Below are 19,672 nucleotides of genomic sequence, written 5' to 3'. Positions count from 1 at the left end.
CAGGAATACACAAAATTTCTACCACCCAGTATTGCCCCATCTGTACTGATAAAAACAATGCCCCACTTGTGTGGTTGCCCAAAGCAGGGTCAGCCAAAAAATGTATGGGGAAAAAAATTACCTTTTGGACCCACTTTAGTTCCCCCTCAATTTCTACACATTTTTTACCCTTCCCTGTTACAGGCACTTGGCCCACATACACAGGTGAGGTATAATTTTTATTGGGTGACCAAGGGGAACCCTGGGTAGTAGGAAATGTGTGGCTCCCGTCAGATTCAAGAACTTTCCACCACAGAAATGTGAGAAAAAATTGTTCTTTCAAACAAAGTTTGAGGTTTGCAAGGGATTCTGCATATCAGAACCTGGTGAGAGCCACACAAGTCACCCTATCCTGGATTCCTTTGGCTGTCTAGTTTGTAAAAATGTACAGGCTTGGAAGATTTCCCTGGGTGCCGGCTGAGCTACGGCCCAAAATCCACATCTAGGCACATAGCAAAAAAACTGGTCAGTTTTGGGGGTTTAAATGTGATGTGTTCACATTGCGTTTTGGGCGGTTTCCTGTTGCAGGCACTAGGCCTACACACACACACAAGTGAGGTACCATTTTTATCAGGAGACTTGGGGGGATGCTGGGTGAAGGAAGTTTGTGGCTACCCTCAGATTCCAGTACTTTCCATCACAGAAGTGTGAGATAAATTTGTTTTTTCGACAAATGTTGAGGTTTGCAAGGGATTCTGGATAATAGAACCTGGTGGGAGCCACAAAAGTATCTCCATCCTGGGTTCCCTTGGGTGTCTATTTTTCACAAATATACAAGTTTGATAGGTTTCCCTAGTGCTGGTTGAGCTAGGACCCAAAATCCACAGCTAGGCACATTGCAAAAAAAGGTCATTTTTTCTTGGGGATAATATGCTGTGACCATGTTGTGTTTTGGGCCGTTTCTTGTTGCGGGCACTAGACCTACGCACACAAGTGAGGTACCATTTTTATCAGGTTATCACTAGTCTTAGAGGAACACAGAATGGTAGAACAAGTGTTAATACCAATTGTCTTTCTCTGCATTTGCGCCTTCCAAGTGTACGACAGTGAGTAAGAAAGAAGTAATTTTAATTCACATGCTAGTATGGGTGTGCCCAAATTCAGACATGTGCAAATAACCACTGCTTCTAAACTTCATATCTTGTGCCCATTTCGAAAATACATACGTTTCCTTGATACCTGTTTTTCATTCTTTAAATTTTACCAAATGAATTACTGTATACCCCGTGCATAATGAAAAACCACTGCAAGGTGCAGCTCAGTTATTGACTCTAGGTACATAGGGTTCTTGGTGAACCTAGAAGCCCTCTATATCCCTGCAACCAGAAGGGTCCAGCGGACGTAACGGTATATTGCTTTAAAAAATCAGCCATACTTAAAAGAAGTTACAGATGAAAACATAAACACAAATGGCTGTTTTTTTCCAACTCAATTACAATATTGTTTTTATTTAAACTGTTACTTTCCATAAAAGAAAGTTGAAGGATATACACAAATGACCCCTTGGTGAATTTGAAATTTGTATCTACTTTTCAGAAATGTATAACTTTCCAGGATCCACCACTGGTATTCCTACCACTAACTGGAAAGAGGTTATAACCACAAAAAATATGACAAATATGCCATGTCCCAGTGAAATGCCAAAAGTGGGTTGAAAAATTTGGTTTTCTGATTCAAATCTGCTTGTTCCTGAAAGCTGGGAAGATGTTGATTTTAGCACCACAAACCCTTTGTTGAGCCATTTTCTAGGGAAAAAAACAGATGCTTTCTTTTGCAGCACTTTTTCACATTTGTTCCAAAAAACCCAAAATGTAGCTGTATTTAGGCTAATTTCTTGGTCCCCTCGAGGGGAATCCACCCAGGGTACCGTTAGAATCCCCAGGATGTTGGAAATAAAGGACGCAAATTTGGCATGGATATCTTATGTGGTCAAAAAGTTATGGAGGCCTAAGTGCGAACTACCCCAAATAACCAAAGGAGGGAAGGCCTAGCAGCGAAAGGGTTAACTTCATAAAACAAACGTCAGGTGTGTTATTCAAGAAACAAGCTTCAAATAGAAACAAAAGCAGCATATGTTTGCTTCAAGCAAACATAATTTAAAATGAAAACATAAAACTTTAAAAGAAACTGTATTGGATAGGCAAACACAGAAATTTAGATAAAAATGCTTCTAGATGAAGAGATGCAGCATGCCAATACATAAACTCATTACATTTAATCAACTGCACAAATAAAAACAAATGTTGTAAAGTTAGAGACTTCAGCTTGTTACTGGAAACCTAAACGTTAGAATAATTCACGCAAAGCCACAGGTAAAAGTGTCTTTCGGTGGTTGGAAAAATAACACAATTTAATGTAATAAAATATCCAGTTTAGGTTTTCATGCATAACCAGCATACTGAGATATCCTGTTTAGTCTTTGCAGAAACGTTCAGTGCTACAGAAGCACAAGGAATGTAATTTTAATGAAAAAACACCAACCCTAAACTTTAGTTTAGCTCCTAATGTTTGGATGAGCTTCACAAATTATCCCAAGGCACAGCTCAAGTGGTACATGTAGGAAGACCAATTCCGAGCTTGGTGGTTGCAGAGAAATCACGCTGAGCACATTGTGAATGATTTATAATTGTCAATCAGCGCTTAGGGCCTGATTTAGATACTGGTGGATGGGTTACTCTGATACAATGGTGACAGATATCCTCTCCGCCAAAATCCCCCATTATATTTTATGGGTTTCCGATTTCGGCGGACAGGATATCCATCACTGTAGTGAGGGAGTAACCCGTCCACCAATATAGCAATCAGGCCCTTGGAATCTGATTTAGATCCTGGCAGAAGGGAATACTCCATCACTAACGTGATGGATATCCCATCTGCCTTATTACGATCCAATAATATCCTATGGAAATTGTAATAAGGTGGATGGGATATCTGTCACATTTGTGACGGGGTATTCCCTCCACCAAGGTCTAAATCAGGCCCTTAGTCAGCGGCGGCTGCCACAAATGTCAAAGTGGGTACAGAGGGGACGATGGGGGTAACAAATAATTTAAAAAAACCACTAACTGTTCCCCCCCCCGCCGCCTCCTGCCGCCTCGTTCCTCTACTCTTCTGGTGTCCCAGCATTGACTGGGACACCAGCACAGTCGCCCCCCTCAATCCCGGTACTACTCTTATACTATATCTAGCATGAGAGTAGCATCAGGATTGTTCTCAGTGGCTTGGTCTGCCGCTCAGACAGTGTACTGGGGTCTGTGCAGTTAGCCGGGTTGGAGAAACCTAAGTGCACATCTTTGTTTGGCCAGCCTAAGACGGCCGGCCAAACACAAATGCACACTTAGTGTACTGCACTCCTCCCCCTCTTACCCCCCTGGCTCAGCCCCGCCCCTCACTGCACATGCTGGCTGAGCCAGCAGCAGAAAAATAAAACAATAAAGAAATATCATTTTATTTTTCTGCTGGTGGCTCTTAGCCAGTGGGGCAACGCTCTTCCATAGGAGCCACCCCTGCAGCTCACAGGTCACATGGCTCACTGCAGACCCGTGAGATGAAAGAGCTGATGATGACTTGCGCGTTTTGCCAGAAAGCCTGGCTATCCTCAGGTAAGACCAGAGGTAGGCTCACACCGACTTTAAACAAAGCTGCTCTTCAACTGCCAAACTGTGTAACTTCAAAACCAGCAACAGCTCCTTACACATTGAAGCGTGATAAAAAACAGAAAATGAACTCACTGAAAGCAGTGCCATATAACTAATCTGTCCTGCAAAAACGTGGATTTCTTTTTTTTTAGAACAAGGCACAATGTTTAAGGTCAGTTTGTAGATATTATTTCCACGCAAATGCAAATCCGCTCTCTCTCTCTAGTGTTTTCGGTTTTTAAGTTCACCAATATGGAACATCCCAAAGAGCTTTTATTTTTAACACAACATTTGAAAGTACAAAATATGTTTTTTTTGGGCAAACATCCATCTGCAACGAGCTTCTTCTTACGCACTTGCGATCTTGGGCACACTAGGCCTTATCGGCAACTGTTCCATCACCAACATGACAATTTGGCAGTTACAAAACCTCCAGGATTTTGAGGAAATAGTCCAAGATGCCAGGTGCAACTTCAAAACCACAGGTTCTTGTTTATCCATTTTCCTTAAATAGGGCTGCTTCTTTTCTACAGGGCTGCCAGGCTGAACGGTGGGGGTCAAAAGTACATATAAAACTAGCACCTCTCTTAAAGGTAGGAAGGGATAGGATTTATACTCTTACCAACAAAATCCAATTACAACAGTTCCACTTTACACCGCAAGGTCCTTTGAAGCTTGTCACCATTGTTGTGATGCAGGCTGGCGTGCAGAAATACAAAGACACGCCAGTAGAATAGGAGAGGATTTATTGTAAGCAATGTCATAACGAAACTTGAGGGGGGCCCTCTCCAAAGTACATGGAGGGCCCGGCCTAAGTTCCCTCCAACCTCCTCTTGCCCCCCCCCCCTAAACCAGTCAGGTGCTCTCAGGTCAGGGACATACGTGCCACCAGACCAGATTCAGGAGAGAGACTACAGATTTTCAGTGGCAGTGGCCGCAAATTTCAAGGGGAGGGGTGGGGGAAGGGACGAGGGTGGCAGGTGGGCTGGAAAATAATAAAAAATAATTACAAAAATAATGTACCTCTTTCCGTTGCCGCCACCTGCCGCCTCAGTCCGCTTCTGGTGTCCCAGGATTCACTGCTGGGACACCAGCACAGGCTCCCCAGAAATGCTGGCACTGCTTTAATGCAAAACCTTGCATGAATGCAGCGCCAGGATTGGTCTGAGGGGCAGTGAGGGTCTGTGCAGTTTCTCCAGCCCGAGAAACCTATGCATGTGTGTTAGGCCGGCCTGAGGCGGCCGGCCAAACATATGCGCATTAAGGTGCACTCTCCTCACCTCTACCGTCCCACCACTCATGGGCCAACCCCCCACCCCCCAACTGCACTACTGGCTGTGCAAGAAGCAGAAGGGAAAAAACGATAGTAAACTATGGTTTTGTTTTTCTGCTTCTGGCACAGCCAGTGGGACGCTGCTCCTTCGTCATAGTGAGGGAGCTGCCCCTGCCGATTTTTAAAGCCAAAAATGGCTTCATTTTGGCTGTCTCCTGCTTGAAATTGTGTTCCCTTCAGTAGAAGTCAATTCTTTTTTTAATCCTTCATTTCCCTCTTCCAAAATGTTGGCATGTATTCAGGGGCCAGTGGCCCCTCACAGTGCCAGCTGTGCTGAGGGGCCCCCTAGAGCTTGGTAGCCCCCTGCACCGTGGGGGCTGCAGAGGCTAATGGTTCACCACTAATTGTAAGATATGTAGATACATACATGACCCCTCCAGGAGCAAATGTAGTTAGATAGTCAGGCCTGGTTTATCTGGCTCAACTACCCTCCAGGGAAACCTCACAATTCTGACATTCCATGACATCCTTGGGAAACTTGACAAGCAGAATACCACACCCTGGCCAACAGGCCAAGCCATGTGTCTGACCTCCTGCCAGTGCCAACCCCCAATTCACAAAGGTAAACTTACACTTTTGTGTAAGTTTACTTTTTTGTATACACAAACTATGAGTTAATAGTAAGTGTATGACTGTAGAGACTCCACAGTCGAGGCAAAGAACTCAGCACTTTTCTCCCAACCCTTGCAGATCATCTGATGGCTCTGAATGACTGAATCAGCAGTGTTCGGTCCTGAAGCTGGTACGATCAATGTTAACTTTTTCTTTCTGTATACACCTTTTCTTTCTTGATGTATAAAGCCCTAGGCTACTTTATGTCTCTTGTGATCACTAAGTATTAGTTTCCTATGTGTCCCAGCTTTCAATCCTCTTGCCATGCCATGTTTACAGCCACTCCCCACCTCCCGTAAAACTATATACTCTAATAGGGTGTGAATAACAGGATTAAGCAAAGTTTAATTAAAGCACAAAACAAGTGATTAATACATTAATACATTACCCTTTGCGGTTAGATAGTGAAGATTGTCGTTCCCCAACCAGAACTCTGTCATCTGGCTGCCAAAGCCTCTCTTGTATGTTTGCCAGTCCCGAAAGAAATCTACTGAGCCATCCCAGCGTCTCTGGAACACCTGGAAAACATAGAGAAGAACACAGGCACAGTCAATAACTAAATATTCCTTGGCCATGATCCTCCCTTCTGCACGTCCACTAAGTTTACTTATATAAGCTTATTTAAAATGATTTAATTAACTTATGGTTTGTGATCCAAATTTTTTATGTTCCTGCATGCCTGGAAGATGTCTTGATTAGCCAAAATTTTACATGTCTGCTTGTTTTTGCTGTTTCCTAAAATTTTTCCTCCTTCTCGTTCTGTTGCGTAGGCTCTCATTATCCTAATGAGACTACTGGATTTGGACGGCAGAATCACTGCACTGTGGGGGACTGAGTCTGAACCCACTACAGGTGACACCTGTCGGCCTAATCCGGGTTTTGTTCTTGCTAGCTAGCAGTGCCTCATGTCTACCCTAGAGCAGGGATGATTGGGCACCCGAACGCATGACACAGTTGACTCCTCAGGGAAATTGTGGTCACTCAGATCTCATCCATTTCTCTCAGTTACATTAGTCTCATGTATGCAAGGACAATCAGAGGCAGAATATAGTTCAATAAGGTTTTATTGAAGTAACTGCATCTTAGATAATAAAGCATGGATTGCAATAACTAGGACGATGACGCATGACAGGATTAAAATTCTGACAAGGAGAGTAAAGCATAAAAATAATGCTACCATATTGTCACTATGATCATTAAGAATAGTCCCTACCTAGGCTATGTTACAGCACAGTATGTTAAGCTCTAATTCTGCCCTTCAGGTTCCCCTGGGAAGACATCATCCCTCATACATGAGAAAGAGGCCTGTAGTATAGAGGCAGCTGCAGTGAAGCACTCAGCAATCAGCATACAGTTGTGGTCATCTGTCTGGACTCTCCCTCTAATGTACATGGGCCAAAGTAGAGTTTTTATAATAAAACAGCTGATGTTCCAAGAAAGTATCCCCACATAAGAGTGTGTATGTTTCTGTGAACATTAGAGACAAAGCATAGCACTTTTGCCGGCAACCTATCTTTACTGCAGCCTTGAGAAAAGCACAGAGTGAGAGAAATGTCTTGTTTAAGAACGCAGTGCTGGCCTAGGCAAAGAGCACCTAGACAGAAAAAATAAAACAAGACCGCAAATGTGGCTATTGTTAAAATAATAAAAACGAAGCTGAATAAAATATGTCTAGGTTAAAGTGCACAGTGGCAGGCCTAGTTTGCTAAAGTAATGTGTATGAAGCTATAACTAAAATGGCTACACAACAGTTATTTTTGTTATATTACAGAGCTTCCAATTTTGATTTAGCTTATATTGTTTAATATTTTATTCATCAGCTTTTGGGTATTTCTCTTCTACGATTAAAGGCAGCTCCCTGCTTGCTTGTCTGGTGTTCCTTATTGCTCCTCCCCTTTACCTACCTGTCCATTTAATGATGACGTGTGTGAGTCTGCCTGGCTGCCACTGGATCACAATGCCAGGGAGTCTAATCTATCTACTTACAGTCTATGTCAGAGAAACTGTCATAAGTCACCATGTGCCAAATCCTAGGGGCTTATAAGTAAGCTAAATATCCTATTGATTAGCAGGGGTAAAGTGCACAGAGTTCTACTGACAAACAATATAGAGTTCAGCAAGAAAGGTGGATTTCCTACAGGACTACTTCCTGAAATGTAATGCCTCTGCTCCAGCAGTGAACGTTTCAGTATTCCGTCATGATAGGAGGGAGAGGGGGGATTGGGGAGGAGCTGCTATCCTGTAAAATTGCCAATACCTCTAATGGGACAACTGTTAGCAACAGGAATCATACTGCAAGCAAGTTCAAAGAATGATAACATATGCATTGGGATGGCAAAGTGAAATGCTAGCAATCACTTACATTTTGGAACACAGAACTTGTGCATATTTAAACTATTCCAAGCCTTGATGAAAAGGGCTTCATCAAAACACATATCGCCTCTAGGAGCAGAGACATTACATTTCAGAAAGGTGTACCAAATCAAGAATTGTTAATAAAGATGATTTATACTAACGTGCTTGGATCACATTGGATTTGTGACCATGGATTGAAGTTACCTAATTACTGTCCACTAACCTTGACTGTGTAAATGAACAGAAAACCCACACAAGCTTCCTGGCATTGTACAGATGCTATTAATATACTAGTGGGGGCTGGTATTGGAGGATCAAGTGCTATGTTACATGTTCTTATACTGGGAATATTTTGTTGCATAGGTTCTTATTATCATAATGAGGCTACTGGATTTGGGCGGCACCTGAATTGTAAGGTACTAAGTACAATCCCACACCAGGTGACACCTGTTGGCCTAATCTGGGTTTTCCGGCTAACTAACAGTGCCTCATCTCTGCCCAAGAGCAGGGATGATTGTGGCAAATGGGTGCATGACAAGAAAGACCCCTCAGGAGAATCGTGGTCAATCAGAGCTCACTCCTTTCTCTTGGTTACATTAGTCTCACACAGTCAAAGACAATTAGAGGCAGAATATAGTTCAATAAGGTTTTATTGAAGTGACTGCATCTTAGATAAAATGGCATGTATTGCAATAACTAGGATGATAAAACACAATAGAAGCAAAATAGTGACAAGGAGAGCGAAACACAAAAACAGTCCCACCATACTGTCATTAGGAGTGATATCTATATTTCCTACCTAAGCCTTAATCTGCCCTTCAGGTTTCTCCCCTGGAAAGACATCACAGCCCATACCTGAGCAAGAAAGCCTGTTGTCTAAAAAGACACCGTCCCCATGTAGGCTAGGGATTCTGTAGTCTAAGCAATCAGCATGCAGTTGTGGTCATCTGGCTAGAATCTCCCTCTAACATGCATGGGACAGAGAAGAGTTTTTAAGATAAAGCAATTGGATGTGCTAGGAAAACATGTCCCCACTTAAGGGTATGTATGTTTCTGTGAATGTTGGAGACACAGTGTACCACTTTTGCCGGCAACCCTATCTGACTGCAGACTTAAGGAAAGCACAAAATGCAATGCTAAGAACGTAATGCTTTCCTAGGTGAAGGAACAGATAGATAAAGAAAATAAAACAACACCGCAAATGTTGCTAATGCAAAAAAATAAGCAATGCTGAATAAAATGGGACTGGGCTAGAGTGCACAACTGCAGACCGAGTTTGCTAATATAACGTGTATAAAACACAGCTAGGATAGCTATACCACACCCTCCACTTGTCGGTTCAAAGCTAGTTCAAAGTCTAAGATGAACAAAGGTGTAATAAAATCTTTCTATAAAAGCATATAAACATGAATGTCAATGGTGAAAAGTTAAAAGACACTTGAGCATGGAGGAAAAAAGGACAATTAAAAACTTCAGCAGTGGCGCCAGTAGAACTAAATTGAGAAGTAAGTGTAATTTCTAAAATCACCAAATATGTCCGGGATAATTGAAGCCAGGAAATGTGCCCACTTCAGTAGGTGGTAAAATATCCAAATCGTTGTCACGAAAAACCATAGAGCACTCGTGTTCCAAAGCCCGAGATCCAGCTGAGGCAGCAGCATTCCGTGTTGTGCCCAATCTTGAGTTAAGAATTGCATTATCCACAGAGGGCAACTCATAGCTTCTTGTAGCAAATGCAATCTCAATGCGCATGTCTGGTAATGTCACTCAGCGGGAACATCAACAGATCAGCGTCCAATGAAAGTAAGCGCTGGGTAGAAAGACAAACTTTTAGTGCACATTCAAAAAGGCATTGCAACACGGGCTGCACACAATCCAGAACTGATCTGAATGACAGAGACCAGTCGCACTCCAGTTCTTTCAGGAGTGGTGCTCCGAAATACTGCATCATGCGTTCACGACATAGTTGCGCTGGTGGAAGCGCTTTCAGTCCTCCTTGTTGTGAAGGGACAGCCATTGTGAAGAAAAAGTCCCACAAACTCACCAAAGTGTCTTGGAAAGTTAGTACTTGAAAGTGCTTATGATCTTGCAACCTGAAGCACATAGGTCTCACGTGCAGATGTAAGCATCACGTGTTTTTGAAACAATAAAGCCTTGAGTCTACTCAACTTGTCAAAATTCACATTTGAAGTAGCAATATAGGGCCAAATCTCAGCTACTTTCCTCTGTTGTATAGCAGGAAAAAGTACATTCCTGCAGCATTTAACAATCTTAGAGACCGAAACGACATAAACTATTCCAGCCATCATCCAACAACAGTTTTTCACTGTTGAGGAGGACATAGCTACCATTTGAGACCACCTGGAATGCAGGTCTAATCAAGGGGACTGGAACTCCCTTCAGACAACAGGCCAAGTTTGCTGCTGAGACATTATGGGGGTCATTCCAAGTTTGGCGGTCGCCGCCCGCCAAACTTACGCCGCCAAATGGCCGCTCCGCGGTGAAAAGACCGCGGGGGCTATTCAGACTTTCCCGCTGGGCCGGCGGGAAAGGCCCTGCAACACAGAAGCCGGCTCCGAATGGAGCCGGCGGTGTTGCAGGGGTGCGACGGGTGCAGTTGCACCCGTCGCGATTTTCACTGTCTGCTATGCAGACAGTGAAAATCATGCTGGGGCCCTGTTAGGGGGCCCCTGCACTGCCCATGCCAGTGGCATGGGCAGTGCAGGGGCCCCCAGGGGCCCCACGACACCCGTTCCCGCCATCCTGTTCCTGGCGGTAAAAACTGCCAGAAACAGGCTGGCGGGAAGGGGGTCGGAATCCCCATGGCGGCGCTGCTTGCAGCGCCGCCATGGAGGTTCAGCCCAGCCAGGGGAAATCCGGCGGGAAACCACCGGATCCCCTTTTCTGACAGCGGCTTTACCGCCGCGGTCAGAATGGGCAATGAAGCACCGCCATGAGGCCCTATATGCCCCGTGCAAGGACAGCTGTTTGCAAACCATCTAATGGATCACCGCAGTCTCGCATTCACTAACACTAAGAAAGACCTCTTTCAGGCCATTGAAACAGTTGTACAAAAAGGGAAGCTCCAACACCTTGTGTATGTAACTATCTCCCACCCTTTCATATCTGCCTACTGTTTCAAACAGGATGTAAATTGAAGTGTTGAAATAGGCAGATTATTAACCCAATGTATCAACCATTCAGCAGATGTTATTTTAGCCACAGTAAAAGGCCACTTTTCTAATTTGACAATGTTTAGCATGACATAAGTCGCTTCCTTCTTAGCCATTATTTGTTATTGTCGCGTTAAATTAAATGTTGCAAATATGTGCCTTGGGCTAACGTGTTGCCAGGGAATGTGGCCTGCCTTCAATGTTTGTAGTGTCCATCCTAACTGCATAATGGATCTTAGTTGACTCTGCCCCTGGTGTAAAGAGGACACATCACTTTGTATTATGTCTATTGCAGAAGAAACAATGTTATTTAAGGTGTATATTCGGACGGACAGGGTATTAATCCCATTATCTACAACAGCTAATGCCTTCTGTAAATTTTCCTGATCTATTTGCTTAACCGTGCAGCACCTTCTTGTTGAGAAAGCTTCCAAATTGCATTATAGACTGCATATGAGAAGCGCTTTCTGCATTGTTTTCTGGGGCCTAACAAGAAATCCTGTAAGTCAGTGTTATTATACAGGAGACTGAGGTGTTCTCTAACAGCATCTAGTGAAGAACTCTTCAACCATTGCTGGCATAGTTTTCCTACACTGTAGGTTGTTACTATACCCACATGTTCAGATGACACATAGCGAGGGTCTGGCCTACTTGTTCTAAAACCCCCATGTAGTTTATAAAACATTTATGACACCCATTGGTATCTATTGGCCACAATACCCACCCACCAAGACACGAAAGTGAAGCATTAAATGTGCCATTCTGGACCCATTCATCAAGCTGATCTTCAGTTGCATTTATATACTTTTGCCATTTGTAGGGGCAGGAATACTGGGTGCATTCAAATCCTTAATTTTTGCTAAGCCTAAACAGCTTGTCTGTTGTACAGTTTCATTTAAAAATATAATTCGAACAGGTATCAGGCATGCTCTAAATAAAGCTTCTTTATTTGCCAATGTTTTGTTCCCCACACACTTTTTAAGTCAATTGACCTCAGCCAGTATTCATAGCCTTCTATAGCCAACCGGGAAACAAAAGAATCTGAATAAATTAATTGTGTATCTGTCAGTAATATATGTACATTTTCTTTTTTTTTTTTTATTTTATTCGGAAAGGAATCATACAACAAGTAAACCAATATACCCTAATATCATTTTACATTGACAAAAACCCATACATAAATTTTGACCGACAAAAAATTTATTACAATGGGGGGGGGAAATAATCTAATTAATTTAAACATTAATCCTTGTGCGTAAGAATCCAGTCCTGGAGTAACCCCCAGATTGCTTTCCCTTTCCTCCTGGCGTGCTTCCCCTTGCGTTCGTATAATGCCTTCTCCAGATAATATACAGCCAGCAATCTAGCCAACCATTGCTGCCAGGTTGGGGGTTGAACGTTCAGCCACGCAGAAGATATACATATTCAGTACACAGCCATAGCTACAAAAATAAATGCTCTGTCTGGGCCACCCTCTTCTCCCGCTACCCCTAGAATCAAAATCTCGGGGGTAAGAGCCAGATCATATTCCAGAACCTCTCTCAGAACATTTTGAATACCCTCCCTCAGAGCCCTTAGTTCCCCACATGTAGCCATCATGTGTACAATATCTGCTCCGTACATCCTGCATCTTGGGCAATTTGTTCCTGATAGACTACCCCATTTAACAAGATGAGCTGGGGTATGATACAAATCGAATATAGTCTTATAGTGTTGCGCTTGCAGGGAAGATGAAAGTAGGATAGTGCGTCCCAGCTCTAATGACCTCAAAAAGTTATTGTCCCCATCTACCAGCTTATCCCTCCACCTTTCCTTGTTCTTCTCTAGATCATCAGGCTGTACTGCCAGCAATAATGGATAGATTGACCTGATGGATATATTGGGATTGGCCAAGATCTCGTTCAGCAATTGGTCGCTTCTAAAACCATGCGCACCCCCTGTTTTCCTCATATGGAAATCTCATATCTGTAAGTATTTAAAGAAATCCCTGCGCTCTAACCTGTACTGTTCCTGAAATCACAAAACGCCTTGAGCCCCGACTTGTCATAAAGATTCCCTAGCCTCGTTATACCCAGAGCGATCCAGCTTTCCATATATCTATCCTTAAATATTTCGGGGAGTGATGGATTATTCTCAATCTTGGTGTACCAGTTATAACTACCAAATCCTTTCTTTTTATACCATGTCTGCCAACATTTATAAGCTGCTTCCAATACCTTGTATCGAGTTTTCTTATAATATCGGGCTCATGAAATGTTACCAGACACCCATTAGCTTCTGCTCCAATCTGGAGTTCGTAAATATTAGGGCAGTCCGCTTCGCCTATCCCTTCTTCATTAATACACCAAAGTGGACGCATATACTGGAAAGCTGCTGACATTTGGTATAATTTTATATTTGGTAATGACCATCCCCCCCTTTTTCGGGAGAGAGACATGAATTTACTTGTTCTTCTACACTTCCCATATGTCCAAATAAATCTCATGACCACTCTTTCTATCTCTTTAAATTTAGCATTAGTAAAGTTCAGTGGTATAGCACGGAACACATATAACAGCTTAGGGAGGAAGATCATTTTTACCATATTACACCTTCCCATAATAGTCAAATGTAAGTTATTCCATCTGCACATATCTTTCCTAGCTTTGACTAGTATGGGATCCAAATTCAGATTAACAATTTCTTCTATTTTTGATGTAATATTTATACCCAGATATACTGCCTGAGCCACCCTTCGCGTGTCCTGAGTGCTTGTATATGAGTTAGTCAATAACTGTGTTTTAGCTCTATTTAGAAGATATCCGGAAAATATTCCAAATTTCCTTGACACCTCTTCAACCTCTCTCAATGCCATGTCAGGGGCAGGGGTTAATATAGCTATGTCGTCTGCATATGCTAATACCTTTGTATCAAATCCCTGCCTATGTATCGATGGGATCTTACTATTTGCTTCTAGATGTCTAAGCAAGGGGTCTATGTATAGAGCAAACAGAAGGGGAGAGCATGGACATCCCTGTCTAGTACCCCTCCTAACTTGTACACTCTCAGATTGCCCCCCATTAGTTGTATTTTCACTGTCGGAAATTTATATAGAGCCTTTACTGCTAGAATAAATTTTTTCCCTAACCCATAATACTCCATTACACACCACAAATACTTCCAATTTACCCAGTCAAGCCATAGGTTCCTCTGCTGCTGCCGTAGCATCAAAGAGTGCAATAACTCTCCGAATATGATCCGTAGTATCTCTTCCTGGTATGAACCCATGTTGTCTAGGGGAGACTAGTCTCCTGATCACCGTAGACAATCGAGCGGCCAGTATCTTTGAATATATTTTAACGTCGCTATTTATTAATGTGATCGGCCGGTATGACGCCGGATTTAATGGAGGTTTCCGTTTCTTCAAAAACATTACTATGTTGGCCCTATCCCATTTTGGTGGGGTTGACCCTCCACTTTGAACCTGGATAAATAGTTCTATCATTACCGGGAGCAATACTGCCTTAAAAGTTTTATAAAACTCCAGGGGGATCAAGTCAGGGCCTGCAGCTTTTCCAATGGGAAGATCGCTCAATGCCTTATCGATTTCTGAGATGTCTATCTGTTCTCCCATATTTAAGATATCCGTTTCAGATAGTTTGTTAACCTTAATGGGACTTAGAAACTCCAACGTATCTTCCTCTGAGCATACGGATGTCTACTCATATAGTTCGGCATAGTATCTATGAAACACCTTTCTGATTCCATCCGCTGTTGATATAATCTGTCCTTGCCAATCTTCAATCTCTCTGATGACCCCGGATGCTACTTTCTGACTAGCTCGTACTGCTAACAAACGTCCGGATTTTTCTCCAAACTCATACCCTTGCTCACGTTGCGCCAGATATTTTTCAGCTATTCTTTGAGCCATATTCTCGTTGATTGCTGCCTTAGCTACAACAACTTCCTCTTGAGCCTTTTCTATATCACCCCCGGATTCTATTGCAATCACCAATTGTCTTTCTAATACCCTTAGCTTCGTTTGAAGATCCCGTATTCTACTTTGGGCAATTTTCTGCTTTTTGATACTAAAACTCAGAGTTTCACCTCGTATTCCTGCCTTTAAGGTATCCCAGACTATCTCGACTGGGGCTGACCCTTGATTGAAACCCAGAAATTCAACTAACCAGTTTCTCATATGCTTGCAATACTCCGGGTCATTAAAGAGCCCCCTTTCAAATGTCCAGCCCCTAACCCTTGATTCTAACCAGTCCAGTTCCACATCCAATACTAGGGGATTATGATCTGAGACAACCCGAGGATATAATTCCATACTCCCCTGATTTAACAATTCGGGAGAAGTCAAAAAATAATCAAGTCGTGCTAATTTCATATGAGGAGCCGAATAGTACGTATACCCAGTCCCCTCCTTCCCCCTTCCAACCACCCATCCTCCCCCCCTGGGACTGGCCCCCCATCCTGTTGAGCAATCAGACCAATCATGGCCTGGATATTGGTGTCGTGTATAAGTGGGCCTACCCACCCACCAGTCTCCCAAGCCCCTTTGTTTTCCAGATATCTCTGTACTCTATCACTGAATCCCCATCACATATTCCTTTGCTTTGATTTCTGACGTAAATACTTTTACTTTCCCATTCATAACTGTTTTGAGTCGAGCAGGGGCCAACAGGTATGCCTCCCCTCCTTTCTCTAAAAACGGTTTAATAAGCTTTCTGAGCCGCCATCTCCGCTCCACAGTGGCGTGGCAGAAGTCAGGGCGGGTAAAGAAGGTAACCCCATCCACCGTGCATGGCGTGTTTGGTCGAGCCTTGAGAGATATTTCCTGTCGAAGTAGATAATTTCCAAAATAGACTAGGATAGCCCTAGGATATTTCGAGTCTGCCCGTTGGCCCCCTCCCGCCGAGTTAGCGGGAACCTGTGAACCCGCTGCAGCTCACTCTCCCAGTCCCATTTCCCCAGTTCCGGAAAGGCCCCACGTAAAAGGTTGACCATATAAGTCCGTATATCACTTCCTTCAAGCCCTTCCGGTATGCCCAAAAATCGAAGGTTGTTCCTTCTCTGTCTATTCTCAAAATCCTCCATTTTCCACATAACATCCGTCAGTTGTTCATTCCGCGCAGTACTCTGTTCTTTAAGTGTGTCAACCTCCTCCTCAACTGTGACGATTCTTTCTTCCATCAAGCCTAACTTTGCTTCTATTTCTATGCATGATTTTACAACCTTACGAACCGAGCCCTGCAGGCTTTTTGTAGCTATCCTTGCACGTCGACTTTCCATCCTGGTCTCTGTTTGTAGTTCTTTGATTGAACTGTATATTGACTGCAACAGCCCAGCCTCAGTACCCACCGTGGACGAAGTGTTAGGGCAAATTCCTGTCTCTAATTCCATTTTCCCGTCAGTTGAGCCCTGTTGGCTTGAGATGGGAGTGTCTGAGAGCCCGATACCAGAGTAGTCCCATTTCAAAGTCTTGCCGCACAGAGACCTCGAATTCTCGGAACCCTCCTGAGAACAGGGCCGTATTTTCACAGATTTCCGCTGTTGGCGCGGTTGCCGTACTGTAGGCTCATTAGTTGAAGACATATTTCCAGTTACCAATATTTCACTGTCTTCTGACTCACTCAGGCTGTAGTCAGTACTGCTATGATCAGACTCTTCTGTCAAAGAGTAAAATTTATCACTGCTATCTTTCCCCCAGTCCGTGGGTTGAGAATCTTTCCCTGTAGTTTTTCCCCCTCTTTTAGGGCTTCCATAAGTTTCCTGTTGATCCACCCTTCCCATAATAGGTCCCGTTAGTGTTACAATTTCTTCCCTACTCCGAGGCTCCGGGTAATCACTCTCATCGGCTTGTTGCGTTTGGGGGTGGTTATTCCCCTTCAGGAGACTGAGCTCCTTTGCTCTATCCTCCCCCGCCTTTATCTCCAGCATAATATCAGTGTCTTGTATAGGTTTCATGTAAGATTCGCAGTTCTCAGTACATACCTCCCCACTAGTCATATTCGGGAGAGTAATTTCTTCATCTAATTTGTACTCATTTAGCAGAGGAGGGAATTACAGAGTCATTGTCTTGTGGACCGCCTGCAAAAAAAGTCATGATAGTAGATTGGCTTTTGTCTTTGCTTTTAGTTTCCAGTGAAGGGGTAATACTGTCGCTTGTCTTAATGTTTTTCCCCACTCCTGGCATATTTTTCCCCCCGCCTGTTTTGCCTGCTACTGACGTCAGACGTTTATTTACTCGTGCTGGCTCTCCTTTGTCTCTCCCAGTACGAGTCCTCTTAGTTCCTTCATTCATGTCTCCATGGTTCCGGATAGTCTTAGGTGCCATATTTACTTTAAACATGAGAAATAATGACCCAAAACGTGTAATTGCACCACTAATTGTTGTTAATGCGTCAGCTATTTTTTGTTGCGTACCATTTAATAGTGACCATAGCGAGGTATTTAAGTGGCAGAATAAATCTGCTTGTGTACCCGATAGCATTGGGGTCCGTGAGCCTTTTAAATCTCTTCCCCCCTTCTTTGGTGCCCTGGACTTTGCTAGCCATAGGAGAAAAACATTGGGTATTCTTTTCGGCAATTCCCCGGTCGCACAGGCTACATCAGCCTGTAAAGGTTACTTAACAGCTTGGTTAAATGGCCCGTATAGTCCGTGTTGAAAAAATATGGGGGGGAAAAGATTGTTTAGCAATCTACAGCTCAATGCCTGTATTGGAAGTAACACTTAGGCAAACACAAAAAAGTTCAGTCTGATCCTTCTCTCTTCTAAATGAGAGAAACAATTACATGCACCCTTGAAAGGTCCTACCACCTCTGTGCTTCCACCTATCCCCCGGCAAATGTTGAGACTCTTGGAAAGTTTGGGTCATGCTCTGCCAGTTTCTCTATTCACACCGCAGTCCATCGGGTGCTCGGCGTCCTCCTCCCGAGCGCCGCTGCTACCGCCTCGTGTCCCCTTTGGACCGCGATATCCTCAGCGGCCCTAAGCGGTCCTAGGCGGCCGAGGAGAGCTCGGAGCCCCGAGCCCTCCACAGGCGGCGTGTAATCAAAGAGCCGCGCTTTTGGTTGCTGCCGTAACGGCCGCGGATTCAGCGTCTGACTGCTTGGATCCTGGTGGGCGGGGCCAGTGAGCCACGCTGACTACGCCGGCACCATGTTTGCTCTCCAATATATGTACATTTTCATGGCAATCTGAAATAATATGACTCAACATGTTTAACATTGTGCCCAGAAAAATATACAACTTTTTCAGAATATGTTTTAGAACTCCCTTGTTGGCGGAGCTGGACAATGTTCCCATTGTGTGTAGTTAAAAATAGTCTTTGGGGTACTTGCTCTATGTATGAAATGGTGTCCATAATAATTATAGCAAAACATCTCACCATAATTCTCTTTGGATTGATAACCATCCTCACTTTCAAATACAGTAAAATACTACAATTCAGTCATCATAGAATCAACTGTTTTCACATCCCAGTCATCAGAAACAACTCCGGCTATTATTACATCATTCATAGAAAGTTTAAACACATATGCTATTTGAATGACCTCTGTGTGGCTGTATATATCAAATGTGAATTTATCCCAAACAATCCCATCAGGAATTGGTTTAGCAAAAATGTTCATGAAAGATAAGCCTCTTCGGGCCTCGTGAGAAGAAAAATGGGGTTTTAGGACCTCGTCCACCAGTTCAACTGTTGATCTTTTAGGAAAGTAATGACCATATATTAATAGAAAGAATTTAATGACAAAGCCAATCCAAAGGAGGAAAGCTAATATAGTCAAGAAAAGCCACATATAGTTCATGGGAAAATAAAGTAATTTGTTTTAAGCCAGTTGATCAGCTTTCATGTTTTTGGCAGTTCAGATGTAGAAGAGGCAAATGAGCCCGAAAAGGTGTCATTGATGTCTGCAAAGTATCTAGATGCAGTTTGTGCAAATACTGGAGCTGTATTTGAAGGAGGAGAACTGTTGGGGATCTCCCACGGTGGTTCACTGTAAATGATGCCTCCCGTCTGTGTAGAATTCGAGTCAAATCGATCAGTAATTTCTGTGTTGTTTGATGTTAGTCGAACTAATGCAAGAACGTTTTCCACCCTCCCCAAGCTCGGAGAGGTGTCAGCGTTGCTGCTTAAAACTTGTAGAAGGGACATCGTGACCAGTAGCGAGAGGGATTCAGGAACTACTGGTTGTTCCTCTTGGTCTGCTGTGTAGGATCGGCCACATGGTGTAACTTGACATTGTTGATAGATACAAAGCGATTTTCTTTAGCACCAGGCAACGGTTGTAGAATGACAGTTCTGGTACAGTGTATTCCCAGGACTGGGACCGGTGCACGATAAGGACCAAACTCCTTTTTCACAGCAACTTTTTCACATACTAGATCCCCAACCTTTGGAATCCAGCCAGTAGATGTTATTGATACATCCTTAGTTCGTGCGGAGGCAGCCCTGGCAGAAGCATTGTCGTCACAGAGCTGTTGTAATTCCTGCAAGACAGTGACACTTTCATTTATGTCAAAAGGTGTT

General features: G+C 43.4%; 1 protein-coding gene across 1 annotated transcript in view; it reads right to left on the bottom strand.

Annotated features, from left to right (window-relative positions):
• The window catches only part of LOC138301223 (ficolin-1-B-like), a 172,817-nt gene that overhangs the window by 35,209 nt on the left and 117,936 nt on the right, over positions 1 to 19,672 (bottom strand). The window contains exon 7 of the mRNA XM_069241468.1: positions 6,011 to 6,140. Coding sequence (XP_069097569.1) covers positions 6,011 to 6,140 — 130 coding nt within the window. The remainder of the gene's footprint in view (positions 1 to 6,010; positions 6,141 to 19,672) is intronic.

Source organism: Pleurodeles waltl, chromosome 6 (genome assembly GCF_031143425.1).
Source record: "Pleurodeles waltl isolate 20211129_DDA chromosome 6, aPleWal1.hap1.20221129, whole genome shotgun sequence".
Lineage (NCBI taxonomy): Eukaryota > Metazoa > Chordata > Amphibia > Caudata > Salamandridae > Pleurodeles > Pleurodeles waltl.
The sequence above is the reverse complement of the archived record's forward strand: the minus strand, read 5'-3'. Positions and strand labels throughout refer to the sequence as shown.